Source organism: Moschus berezovskii, chromosome 20 (assembly GCF_049115385.1).
Source record: "Moschus berezovskii isolate FMDL1 chromosome 20, NW_MosBer_1.0, whole genome shotgun sequence".
NCBI lineage: Eukaryota > Metazoa > Chordata > Mammalia > Artiodactyla > Moschidae > Moschus > Moschus berezovskii.
The window spans coordinates 74198598-74213102 of NC_142479.1; the positions used below are offsets into that span (position 1 = coordinate 74198598).

The following is a 14505-nucleotide window of genomic DNA, read 5'->3' on the forward strand; positions in this document are numbered from 1 at the left end:
ACAAAGAGTTATCAGTGTGGAAGAGTAAAGTATATCAAAAAAACATAGTCATTTTACCACATTCACTGAAATTATTCGACTTGAGAGGTACAATGTATTCCTTTTATAAACTTTCCCACAAGGGAAGTCCAAGAATACTGGAGTGGATAGCCTATCCCTTCTCCAGCGGATCTTCCAGACCCAGGAATCCAACCGGAGTCTCCTGCATTGCAGGTGGATTCTTTACCAACTGATCATCAGGGAAGCCCTTTTATAAACTAGCATAATTTTAAATGTCTTACAAGAAGCTGAAGACATGTCTTTCAAGAGAGACAACCATACATACAACACATAAACATGCACATATAGTAAACATTCTTCGAAGAGTAGAAAACACACAAAATTCTTCAGAATAAAGTTCTGACCTGGAAATGTTACACAGTCATGTACAAAATGGTTAAGCGATTATTGTTTTAAAAGCATAATTCTGAAATTTTTTTTAATTTTTTATGCTTTTTCTTTTATAATTATGCAACATTTTGAATCAAATAAACTTTACCTTAAAATGTATAAACAAACATTTGTAAGATATCAATGATATATCAATATTATATCCAAAACCTTATACTGCACAGGAGGCTTAAATGTTCATCCTCACAACTTCTATATTATGTGCCTTGGTGCCCATAAAACCACCCCTTGACAGATATGACATATGAAAGCATTCACAAGAACAGTTGTGCTAAATAAAAGTTGGCTGAGTTCCAAAGTGTCTTTGTGTGTGTGTGTCCCTCTCCCCTTGAAATTTGGGATAAATGTCTTACATCACAATAACAAGTTTTCATGGGACTAATTCTTCTACTTACCAATTCCATCATTCTGGAAATGATCATTCTGGGTATGATGGAGGCTTTTCCCCTTTACAGAAAAACACAAATGTATAATAATTTAAACATACCTAATATGAAAGAACAATAACCATTTTCCTAGTCCCATGCAAAGTAAATGTATACAACAACAATTCAAATGTAAAGACTGTGAGTCCGTAATTAATAACCATTAGACGCCTCTGAGCTGAGTTTCTGTTTTAAACACCACGTCATGGTGCTAGGCCTCAAGTTTCCTCAACTTCAAATTAAGGGAACTTAAAATTCTTTTTCCTTTTTAAATGAATTTTTATGTTAAAAGAAATATGCACCAATATGACTGATACCTAAATTCTATTCCTTCGCAGCTTCTCTATCAATTCTCTACGAATTAGATGAGGATGTAAAAGCTCTTTTCAAGGGAAACGTATCAGTCTTCAACTCTTGAGGATAAGAACCTTTAAAATACTGATATGGACGTAAACACGCTTTGAGTGTATGCTATTTTGAGTGTGATTCATGGTGGTCTGACACTGTAAAATTTACTGAGTGAACAGGAAAATAAATAGTGTCATAATCTGCCTAAGATAATGTACAAATTTTCTAGAATGTAATGTGGCAGTGCATGTCAAAAGCATCAGAAACATACACTTTAACACAGTAATCGCACTTATAGGAACCTAAATGTCCATCAACAGAAAATTTATTAAAATAAGCAATGGCAGATTCATATAGTGGCATTAAAAATGATGACTCTGGGGCAGAAATAACATTCGAAGAAACAATGTGTGTGTCTAGACTTTAAAACATTTTTTTTTCTCTTTTCATGGGCTGAATTGAACACACCAAGCCACTGTATAGCACAAGTAAGCACACCTGAAAACTCAAGTAGGGGTAATGTCTACAGTAAGAAGGAAAGTTCATTCTTGACCAGAGCAAAGGTCAGTGATGCCTCATTCATCTCCCTATCAGTCAGCACTTTAAATACCAAGATCATCCAGCTGGTTAGAGATGGGTATGCAAGGGCAGTTAAGTTCTAACTCTTAAAAAGTTAAAAAAAAAAAAAAAAAAAAAAAACAACTACCAAAAACAGTCCAGGAAGAATCATAGTTAGCTCATTAACCAGAGAAGGTTCACAGGGACTGTTATTAGCTATAAAAAAACAACCACCAAACACTAGCTTCTGAGGAAGACAGAAGTGAAGAGAAAAGCAGACAGAAGAAAGGAGAGGACGTGAGAAGGAGCGCACGGCAGGGACGGCAGCGCGGTAGGAAGCTGAGAAGCACAAGCAGCTACAAGTGACAACAGGAGCGGCCGCAGGCAGACGCTCGGCAGAAGAAAGCAGAGCCAGCGGCACAGAGACGAGATCGGTCCAAGAGGTTAACGAACTGTTCCAGTTTCTTAACCGGTAAACCCATCAACCGGGGCAACTGTGTAGCACGTGGAGAAAACACAGCGGTGTAGTCAGTGTGCGAGGCAGAACAGCCCCCCGGAGACACGTCCTCCCCAGTCCCTGGCCCCATGATATGTGGCAAAGGGGACGCTGCAGACTTAACTAAAGACAATACAGGAAGATTATCCTGGATTATCTGGGTGGATCCAATCTAATCACATGAGCCCTAAAACCTGAGAAATCTCTCCAGCTGGAGTCAGAGATGCGGTAGAAAAGGCAGTAAGGGATGTGGCAGAAGGGGAAGTCAGAGATTCCAAAAGACAGAAGGCTGCATGCACTGCTGACAGCTCTGAGGTGTGGGGCCACACGGGGGAACTGGAGAGAAGTCAGCAGAGGCTAAAAACGGCTCCCAGGTGACAGCCAGCAAGGAGACAGGGACCCCAGTCCTCACAGCCACAACACCTGGATTCTGCCAACAGCCTGCATGACCTTAGATAAGAGCCCAGCTGACCAACACCTTGATCCTGGCCTCCTGAGACGCAGAGCCAAGAAACCAACCAACACAGCCTGGACATCTGACTCAAAGAACCGTGAGACAGTAACCGTGTGTTGCTTCAAGTCACTCAGTGTGTGCTCACTTGTTACAGCAGCAACAGGGAACTGACACAGACTAACTGTAAAAGTCATTCTATGATGAAAATTCCAAACTTTTGCAAATAAATCTCAGAAAGTACGCATACCTTTGGTAGAAAGCTCATAAGTAAATGCAGTTCGTATCATCTGTTTTTTGAGGATTTTTTTTTAACTCAACCGTTTATCCAGTCAGTTAATTCTTTTTCATTCAGTCATTCTTTCCATTTATTCATCCAACCCACGTCTGTGAGGGCCCACGACACGCCCACCCTGGCGAGGCAGAGGCTAATGTAACACTAAGACACAACACAAGTAGTTGGAGACAGTGAGGGATGACCCACAGACTGCTGCTGCTGCTAAGTCACTTCAGTCGTGTCCGACTCTGTGTGACCCCATAGACGGAAGCCCACCAGGCTCCCCCGTCCCTGGGATTCTCCAGGCAAGAACACTGGAGTGGGTTGCCATTTCCTTCTCCAATGTGTGAAAGTGAAAAGTGAAAGTTAAGTCGCTCAGTCGTGTCTGACCCTTAGCGGCCCCACGGACTGCAGCCCACGAGGCTCCTCCATCCATGGGATTTTCTAGGCAAGAGAACTGGAGTGGCTTGCCATTGCCTTCTCCGGACCCACAGACTACAATCCAGAAAACAATGCCACAGTCTTCTCAAAAGACCCATTTCTGAATACTGTCTACCCTCTGAATCCCTTTCAGAGAGGTGCAAGTGAGCCCTTTCCATTTAGCAGCTTCGCCACACTCACTGCTCCAGCATGGAGCCTGGGACTGAGCACACGAAGACAGGCAAAGCGTGCCCTCACACGCACTCCGTAGGCACCCATGAGACAGATGCTTTCCAATAAATACTTGATGCCTGGAGACAGCGAGGCCACGAAAGCTTAGCTAGGACCACCTGCTGCTCCTCACGTCTGTAATACTTTGCACCTTCACTAAACCACAGGACCGACATCTCAGTGAGGAGAAAAAAGCTACTTGATTGATTAACACCTGGGGGCATGCTTTGCTGCCAACGACAGTCCTGAGGAAGCAGGTCCCAGAGCATGTTCAAGCATCACCCAGCCCTGGATGACTTTATCTACATTAAATCTTGCTGTGATTTTAAGTCTTAGCCCAACATTAACAACACTAAGCTTTAACATTTCTTACGCACAGAATTGTATTAAAAGTTAAACATTAAGGGAACTTGGCGGGGGGAATGACATGGCTTAATGACATTATATGTTTTCAGAGATAGCATTTTTATTGCAGTGAAGTAAATTCCCCTTCATCAAAAGATTCTAGCATATGAAATAAATTATCCAAAATTTGTTTCAAAAGTCCCCAATGTGTATATGTGGTGGTGGTAGAGTGAGAGAAGTGGCCTCTAGGTGAAACAAAATTAAAGATAAATTGACAGTTAAATGAAGCCAAATGATAGGGACTTCCTTATACTATTCTATTTATGTATATATTTGAAATTTTCTACAATAGAAAGCTAGATGTAAAAAAATGATTCCAATACAAATTCAATCCTCAAAACAATAGAAATAAAATAAATTACTGGGGAGTGAAGGGAGAGATGATGACAAAAATAACCTTTGACTCACTATACCTTAGTTATCTAAAGTCACTATTATTATATATGAACAAATAATAACTTTAACAACCAGGTATATAAACAGTGAACCACTGTGTTAATGACAGTAAAATAACAGATGATATCCATTGGATCAATGAAGAAAATTTCCTAAAAACTTAAAAAGAAAAAACTTGGAAAACAGCTACTTATGGCCTTTAACTACACAATCTTCCTGTTGAAAGAAGAAAGCCACATGGCACTCTCCTGGATGCATCACAATCTTTATCTACTTATCAGATCCTCACTGAGCACCCACTCTGGGCAGAGAGGGGACAGGCGCCAGGGGCCATAAAGAGAACACAGACTCGGATTTTGGCTTCAGGGAGCTTATAGTTTTAGAAAAGCAAGTGGATTCAATACATATTTTCTTTACCTTTAAGATAAAAACAAAGGCAAACTTCAGGATCTTGCTTAGGGTCAGTACACATCTAGTATCATGGCTTAAATATAGCTACATCTGTCATACATTGATTAATGCTAACACTGGTCAATTAAAAGAGTTTACTGTAGTTATGGTATTTTAAGAATGTGCAAAAGGTATAATGTCTTTGGAACATTTTGAATAAAAAACAAAAAAGTGTAAGAGTTTCTAACTGGGTTCCCACTCCTCACACACTTTGAGCTACTTGCTGCTCCCTGAGAGCTTGCTCTCTCTCATGCCTCTCACTTTTTGTCTGAGCTCCTTCGTGGACATCACTCACTCATCTTCTAAGCACTGATGATAAGCCAGACGCTGTTCTGGGCAAAGAGGCTGGAGCAGGAACTAATACAGGCAAGCACTTCTGCCCCAAGGGCGCGTCCACTCTAAGCTTCTGACACATCTCCTCACTCCACTCACTTGGAGTCCTCCTAAGCGGTATCTGCACAGTGGAGACTGCCTTGAACTTCCACAGTTGTGGGATGTACTTCCTCGGACCATCATCCCTCCAACATCCACCACAACAAGACTGGAGCTAGTCTGCTTCTCTAGCACACACTGCAATGGCTGTCACACAGAATAAACTTAGCTATTTGATAAATAAGTTGATTATTAGTTTGTTCATAGTTTAAACTTTAGAAATCTAGAGGATTCAGCTGTGCAAAATGCTTAATCTCCTAGCAATCCCAAATCACTGAAGCATTACTGCACATCAGGCCCATTTCTATGAAACTCAGACAACAGTATATTAACACAGGAAAATCAGTTCTCGTCTGTTTAATACCTACGCAGTTAAAAGGTTCAAGATATAAACCAATAATTACTTCTTACACCTTATGTTTTACATTTTTAACATGAAGCCCCAAACTGGCATACTCTCTCAATTCATGTCAGTAAGTTTAATATCATGCTGATGACTATAAATACACCCCAAAAACCAGAATAAATACTAAACAGGTCACTCTCACAGCTTTCTTTTCTAGATGGTAAGTGCAAGCATTTCTTTTTTTTCAGGCAATCTAGCAAATAAACAGCTGTTTCTGCCCAAAATAACTATAGTTCAAAAGTAGAAATGGCCTTGATTCCCATACATCCAATCCCAATACCTGGACTGTTTCTTATAACAAATACTTAACAATAAACAATTCAAGTTATCTTCAGGAAGTTGGACAATTTTCTCACTGTGTCAAATACCACTTGAAACTAGCCGGTCATCAACAAGAGATGAGAACTATTTTCTTTATACAAATATTGTTATAATAATATTATTCCTTGTTAAAAAAAAATGCTGTAAGAGCACGGTTTTAATATGTGTGACAGCCTTTTAAGTTGCTTTGCTTTATTCATGTCTTGCTAAAGTATGTCTGTCAGTAGAGAGGACTGGGAGATTATATTAAACAAAGGACCCAGTCAGGTCCTTGAAAACGTTCTGAGGATGATAATGCCATCAAGTAGCATGGCTGAACAACACACCTTATTTTCACTGACACGCCCACACTGGACAAGCTCCTTGCAGAAACTGCTGGTCGTCACCCCCAATACTTAAAGTAACCTGAGGCCCAAAACAGCTCTGACACCTCAGCACTTTCTCTCCCTTTAACCTCTCCAATTTTACTAACGGGCTTTACCTTGGGGGGTGATTGCTGCAGTTTGTTGGTGTTTCCTGCGTGCTGTACTCTTAGAGCCCGGGGTATAAATTCAGGTGCCAGTGGATTCAATACGTATGTCTTCTTTAGTTCTAAAGCCTCTAGCTGAGCTTTGATCTGTTCAAAAGTGATTCCATGCAGGCTATTGTTTTCATGACATAGGGCAATAAACCGCTCCCAAAATTTCCTACAGAAAAGATTTAGAAGGTCAGCTTGCAATTAAAGTGGACAAGATCACAGAAATGACTGTAAGCAACTAAAGATAATTTAGGATCCCCTCTCCCATTCCAACCCCAAACCTTTAGGTCCAATATGCATCTATGATTCAGGTATAATCTTCCCACCAGATCACAGGACTTTGGAAGTGTGGTTCTGAAGCTCAGTCACGTCTAGTACTGTGGGATATACAAGTTCTCAATTCATCCTGATTGACCACACAGTCAGTGCTCGACTATGCATACAAAAAGGTTTGTTATCCACACAATAAGCAAAGATTTCAGAACTGATAAGAAATAACTAGTTACTACCATACCGTTCTTTTAATTAACTGATGCCTGTCACAGCACAGCTTATTAAATTATGAAAAATACAGGAAGTTGGAATGCTAATTTTAATGATGATCTGCTAATCAAATCAAAAATTAAAAACTACTAACGGAGAAAAATGCATTCAAAACTGTCCCAGTCGTACACTGCTGTTCCTCAGGTTTTGAAAACTGATCTCCAAATAGTAAAAATATTACATACATATTACAAAAGACAACATACAAAAAGTTTAACGATTTTAAATGATTATTATAAATATGCATCAGTTCAGTCGCTCAGTCGTGTTTGACTCCTTGCGACCCCATGGACTGCAGCACGCCAGGCCTCCCTGTCCGTCACTAACTCCCAGAATTTACTCAAATTCATGTCCATTGAGTCAGTGATGCCATCCAACCATCTAGTCCTCTGTCGTCCCCTTCTCCTCCTTCCTTCAATCTTTCCCAGCATCAGGGTCTTTTCAAATGTGTCAGTTCTTTGCATTAGGTGGCCAAAGTACTGGAGTTTCAGCTTCAACATCAGTCCTGCCAATGAATATTCAGGACTGATTTCCTTTAGGATGGACTGGTTGGATCTCCTTGCAGTCCAGGAGACTCTCGAGTCTTCTCCAACACCTCAGTTCAAAAGCATGAATTCTTCAGTGCTCAGCTTTCTTTAAATATGCATACCTATCTTTAATATGAGGTTCAAATAATGTTTTATTATGTTATAAAAGCTATGTGACATGATTTCTTTCCAAGTTGGTATCCTTGTGTCCAGGTGGAAAGCAGGTAATCAAAATGGCTTCAAGAAGCATAAATACAAACCTGTATATTACAAAAGTCAGTATATGAATGGCAGTGGAGTTAAAGTATTTATAAAACTGCAGATATTAATTTCAAACTATGTTTCTCTTACATATGCTTTCTACCATCTTTTCTAATTTTTTAAAGGTGAGTTTAAGAAATAACTACAGAAAAAACCTCAGGCCTCCACATCAACAGGAAAAGTAAAAATGCAACAAGATAATAAATACGTTGAAGAAAACTCTTGAGAACCCTTGGCCTGCAAGGAGGTCAAACCAGTCAGTCCTAAAGGAAAGCAGTCCTGAAGAGTCATTGGAAGGACTGATGCTGAAGTTCCGATCCTTTGGCCACCTGATGTGAAGAGCTGACTCACTGGAAAAGACCCTGATGCTGGGAAAGATGGAGGGCAGGAGCAGAGGGGGACGACACAGGACGAGGTGGTTGGATGGCATCACCATCCAACCATCGATGGACATGAGTTTGAGCAAACTCCGGGATCTGGTGATAGACAGGGAAGCCTGGTGTGCTGCTGTCTACCGGGTCACAAAGAGTTGGACACGACTGAGCAACTGAACTGAACTGAGCTGAGTAAATACGCATTTCTGACAATAAGACATAAAGGCTAACAAGATGGTCACTGAGCCACTTAGTGTGTGTCACTAAGAAATGCTCTTTATTTTTATTCTTAAGGCCCTTTCCACAGGAATCAATTTTTTATTCTCAGAGTCTGACAGCTAAGGAAAGACGGTTGTCAACATAGCACTCAGGATCTAAAAATCCACGAACTCTCTACCCTTTTGATAACACCCCACAATGTTCATACCAACGCATTCCACTACAACAATTTCATAGAGCGACATTTCATATTCCTGTGAACTTAAAGACACAGCAAAACAAGGAGAGAGTAGACTGACTTCACTATAGCCCAGTCTTTGATATTAAATGCTTGTAATGTATTTCATTCCCAGCTTACATGGCCAAAATGCTAGAACTTGCTCTATTTCAAGCTCCTTTTTAAACTCCATACCCTGCCCCTATGCTCCTCTCACCAACCTCAATGCACTGAGTAACGTCAGGTGAAGCAGAATGTGAACCAGCCTCACGCGTCTCAAGAAGCTGGTAGCTTACCGACAAGGCTCTGTCACAGAGGTTCCCAACCTTTTGGGCACCAGGGGCCGGTTTCATGGAAGACAAATTTTCCACAGACAGAGACGGGGGAAGGGGATGGTTTAGGGATGATTCAAACACAGGGCTGAGCTACTTTGAGAATCCAAAGCTGCTGCTGATCTGACAGGATACGGAGCTCAGGGGGTAACGTGAGCACAGGGAAAGGCTGTCCACAGGCACGAAGCTTGCCCGCCTTGCTCTCCTGGGGTGCAGCCCGCTCTGTGGCCCAGGGGCTGAGAAACCCTGGTCTATGCGATCCCAGGGATCTCAAGGAACAGACTTCAAGTTAAAGGACACCATTTCAGAAGTAGCACTGACCACTGGCTATAAGCTCATCAAGCTAAAACAGCTCCAAAAGCATCCTGGAATCTCCCTCTTAAACCTCGCTGTCTCCTGATTGCCCCGGGGAGGTCAAGTACAAGGGTTCCAGATCTAGGCTACCTGGGCCTCAGTCAAGGCTCAGTCAGCTGGGCAAGCTATTTAACCTCTCCTTCTACCTCAGTCCCCTCGTGTGTAAAACAGGGCACCAACAGTATTATACTTTATCACTTAATAAAAATGCTTTATTCCTCCACTTTTAAACCTTGAGAGAAACTTATTTTTTCCTTCAAAAATCCTTACAGCTGGAAAGATTCCTTTCTCTCTCTGTGAAGGCTCTTTCACGGACTATTTCACACTGTTCTTGAACTCAGAACTTTAATGAAATACTACACATGGTATTATGAGGCATTTCAGAACACCTAACTCGAAGATCACTTGAGAATTTCAACACTCAGACTGAAAAATTTACCACTAAGGTTATTTAAACGCTTCATCAATTCTCAGCCGCTCCATTGAATGTTAACATGTTATGTAATGTTGGTTAGAGAACACAAGTGTGTCTCTATGTGGTAATGGAAGTATTACTTTGAGAAAACAAAACCTTACTTTCACTCAGTACATGAACACAAAGTCTGGTTTTACTTTCGTGTCAACCTTGCTTCTAGGATCACGGATAAAACACTGAAAATTCATTTGGTGTCCTTACTTCACACAGAGGCAGGGTGTGTGCACACACACACATGCACACATCTCCACATCTGTGAGACATGTTTGTATCTGACAGAGTAGATGGGATTCACTAATACAGTCACTTCAAAAGAAGATCTTTTCCAAACATGCTTGTTTGGAGAAAATGTATGATTGCCCCCACTGCAACCCCGCCCACTCCCTCCCCCTACCGGCCTCCTCTGCCTCTCCCCTATCAGGGCTTATTTATCCACACACCACTTCCTGGGAGAGGCAAGGTAACTCAGCAAGAAAAGTGTGGGTTTTGAAGTCAATGTGACATCTGTTTGAATGAGTCTCTTAATCGCTATGTGGCCCTGGGCAGAAATTGAAGCTCTACTTCAGGCTGCCCATTTAAAATGCAAATAAAATACCCACATTGCAGGGTTATTGCGATGACTGAAGAGGCTGAGTGTGCAAAGCACTGGACCCAGCACCTGGCACTGAGAAAGCTGTCAATAAACAGCAGTTACTATATTAATACTCGCTGGTTTGGCGAGTAGGAGAAGGGAAAGTTCCCCACGTTCATTTAGGAGTTAACAGGAAAATTCTGTTTAAAAATACAACAAAAAAAGATTATATAACTGGCTGCCTTCTAAACCAATATACTATACACAGTAATTATTCCTAAAAACTTGATCAGTATTTGGAAGTATCATATTAGTTTTGTATAAATATCACATGAGGGACAAGTGAGACAGCCTGACCACCTCAAACCACAAAGAACCCACACCCTCATCACTGCAGCACCCAAGAACCACGATACATCCTCCAGGGTCACTTGTATTTCGAGATTAATTTAATTCCTAATGAAACTGGAAACAGTGAAGCATAAATATCCATATGCCTCAACTATCAGCACTTGGGTTATACAGTTCATTAAATGTTCAAATGACACAGACAATCAGCATTCCCATTCAGCTACAGGGCATGTCATTTTCTCTCCCTACACAGTGTACTGACTTCTTTGAAAATATTTTACCCAGTGTATAAATTAATGTGAGGTCCTTGACACACTCCAACTGAGTATTAAGAAATAAATAACCAGTAGACCTGACTTCAAGTTAAAAATTAGCCTGACAAACATGGCCTCAGGAAGAATTCCTCCACCTCTGGGCTCAGAGAAGGGGTGAACAATGCTAACCCCACATAATTCACAGTATAGTGTGACTCTATGGGAGGCGTAATGGTTTTTAAAAAAATGCATGTTGATAAATATCTGGGGTTATTTATAAAGAACATCCAAAGGTAATGTCACGCAAGACCACTGTTATACCTATTTGTTCCCCCAAAAGTTTTCAGTTGATTTTTAATGAATGTCAACAGTTTTTATTTGTTTTAATCTATTAAATTCTAATCCAATTGTATGTGTTCTCTTATTTATCAAATGATAAATATAAACAAAAATGGTAAACTATCACAGCAATATTCTAACCAAATATATTTTCAATGAACAGTAAAGTAACCAAAGCAAACTTCTCAGAGGGAAGCCAAGTTAATACACTTAACTTTATTCAGTTGTATCTTGTAATTAACATATTACTTTCCCCACTTTTGGTCATTAGTGGCTAAAAATTAATGGATGGAAATTATTTTTCAAATGCGAAATCTAAGATATTTTACAACAGAATCGTTTAGCTATATAAAACAAACCGTGGACCATTCAAATTTTATTTCCTTATACAGCCGAGTTCCTTAAACTCTACCTGACTCCACTGTTAATGGCTTTCCCCTATAAAGTATATTAACTTCTTTTGGAGTCTAATACACACAGCTTACTCTTAAAGGTTCCAAACTGTCTCCCTTCCCAAAGAAAACTTTTCCTGCTGAGACAGGAAAACGGATAATAAACTGCTGCTCTATCTGTCCTCCAACAAAAGACTTGGTCTAGAAAGGCTACTTGCTAACAGCTTTGTCTACTCCAACATATCAAGAAGTAAGTACCCAAGGTGTATCTGAGGTCATTCTACTTTTCTGAACTCACTTTGACAGGTACTAGAATACTTTAAAAAATTTAAGTAATCTCTAGTACATTTTGTTCTTTTTCACTAAGAATTGTCTAAATTTCTGTTCAATTTTTTTTGCTAACACAGTCTTTCAACACTGCATAGGCCAAATCTCACATTACTGGCTTCATACAGTTAAAATTCCTATTAACTAGTATAAAACATAAGTGTACAAAGAGAAACTTTTTATCAGTTCAGTTTAGTCGCTCAGTCCTGTCCAACTCTTTGCAACCCTGTGACTGCAGCACGCCAGGCCTCCCTGTCCATCACTAACTCCCGGAGTTTACCCAAACTCATGTCCATTGAGTCGGTGATGCCATCCAACCATCTCATCCTCCGTCGTCCCCTTCTCCTCCCACCTTCAATCTTTCCCTGCATCAGGGTCTTTTCAAATGAGTCAGCTCTTTGCATCAGGTGGCCAAAGTACTGGAGTTTCCGCTTCAACATCAATCCTTACAAATGAACATTCAGGACTGATTTCCTTTAGGATGGACTGGCTGGATCTCCTTGCAGTCCAAGGGACTCTCAAGAGTCTTCTCCAACAGCACAGTTCAAAAGCATCAGTTCTTCAGCGCTCAGCTTTCTTTATAGTCCAGCTCTCGCATCCATACATGACAACTAGAAAAACCATAGCCTTGACTTAGACGGACCTTTGTTGGCAAAGTAATGTGCTGTCTAGGTTGGTCATAAATTTTCTTCCAAGGCGTAACTGTCTTTTTATTTCATGGCTGCAATCACCATCTGCAGTGATTTTGGAGCCCCCCAAATTTAAGTCTGTTACTGTTTCCACTGTTCCCCTATCTATTTTCCATGAAGTGATGGGACCAGATGCCATGATCTTAGTTTTCTGAATGTTGAGCTTTAAGCCAACCTTTTCACTCTCCTCTTTCACTTTCCTCAAGAGGCTCTTTAGTTCTTCACTTTTTGCCATAAGGGTGGTGTCACCTGCATATCTGAGGTTATTGATAGTTCTCCCCACCAATCTTGATTCCAGCTGGTGCTTCTTCCAGCCCAGCGTTCCTCATGATGTACTCTGCATGTAAGTTAAATAAGCAAGGTGATAATATACAGTCTTGACGCACTCCTTTCCCTATTTGGAACCAATCTGTTGTTCCATGTCCAGTTCTAACTGTTGTTTCCTGACCTTCAAACAGATTTCTCAAGAGGCAGGTCAGGAGGTTTGGTATTCTCTTTCAGAATTTTGCAGTTTATTGTGATCCACACAGTCAAAGGCTTTGGCATAGTCAATGAAGCAGAAATAAGTGTTTTTCTGGAACTCTCTTGCTTTTTCAATGATCCAGCGATGTTGGCAATTAAATCCAGCTTGAACATATGGAAGTTCACGGTTCACGTATTGTTGAAGTCTGGCTTGGAGAATTTTGAGCATTACTTTGCTAGCGTGTGAGATGAGTTCAATTGTGTGGTAGCTTCAGCATTCTTTGGCATTGCCTTTCTTAAGGACTGGAATGAAAACTGACCTTTTCCAGTCATGTGGCCACTGCTGAGTTTTCCAAATTTGCTGGCATATTGAATGTAGCACTTTCACAGCATCATCTTTTAGGATTTGAAATAGCTCAACTGGGATTCCATCACCTCCACTAGCTTTGTTCATAGTGATGCTTCCTAAGGCCCACTCGACTTCACATTCCAGGACGTCTGGCTCTAGGTGAGTGATCACACCATCGTGATTATCTGGGTCATGAAGATCTTTTTTGTACAGTTCTTCTGTGTATTCTTGCCACCTCTTCTTAGTATCTTCTGCTTCTGTTAGGTCCATACCATTTCTGTCCTTTATTGAGCCCATCTTTGTATATATGCTGATATTTTAACACTCCTTATGACTACAATCTAAGGAATATTATCAGTTTTTTCTAAAGCCAAGTATCAACCCCTCTTAACCCCGTAATTTTAAGGTTCTCTGAATTAACCAGACACAAAGAATTATTTGCACTGTGAAGCCTTGAGAAGAAATGAGAAGGAAATTCATCAAAAACAAGCTAAAGCACTACTAGAGGAGAACAAAGGGAAGTAAGTGCATAAAATTCAGTCTCCATCAGAGATAGCGCACGTCCTCAGAGCGACCTTCAGAGCCCCACTAGCTGCCTCCTTGTTCTGCAGCACTTTCACCCCAGACGCCTGCAGAGCACACACCCCACCTCCAAGGTCAGCGTCTCCAAGAGGCCGACTCTAACCACACAGAACAATCACAAGCTGGTCCACCTAACCCCGTCACTTTTAATCCCCCTTCACATTCTATTTCTCTTCCACTGAACTCACCACATAAAATATTACAAAGTGTTTTTATTTTCTTTATTGTCGGTCTTCCTTTCCTCCCCAATAAAATGTTAAGCCCCCAAAAGGCAGACAGTTTTGTCTGTTTTGTTCACTGATGC

General features: G+C 40.8%; 1 protein-coding gene across 4 annotated transcripts in view; it reads right to left on the minus strand.

Annotated features, from left to right (window-relative positions):
* HELZ (helicase with zinc finger) overlaps nucleotides 1–14505 on the minus strand; it is a 160285-nt gene that overhangs the window by 36385 nt on the left and 109395 nt on the right. For all 4 annotated transcript variants that reach the window (XM_088829420.1, XM_055408786.2, XM_055408785.2 and 1 more), the window contains 2 exons: nucleotides 6548–6752; nucleotides 846–897 (listed from right to left, as the gene is read on the minus strand). In XM_088829420.1, the coding sequence (XP_088685546.1) occupies nucleotides 846–897; nucleotides 6548–6752 (257 nt within the window). The remainder of the gene's footprint in view (nucleotides 1–845; nucleotides 898–6547; nucleotides 6753–14505) is intronic.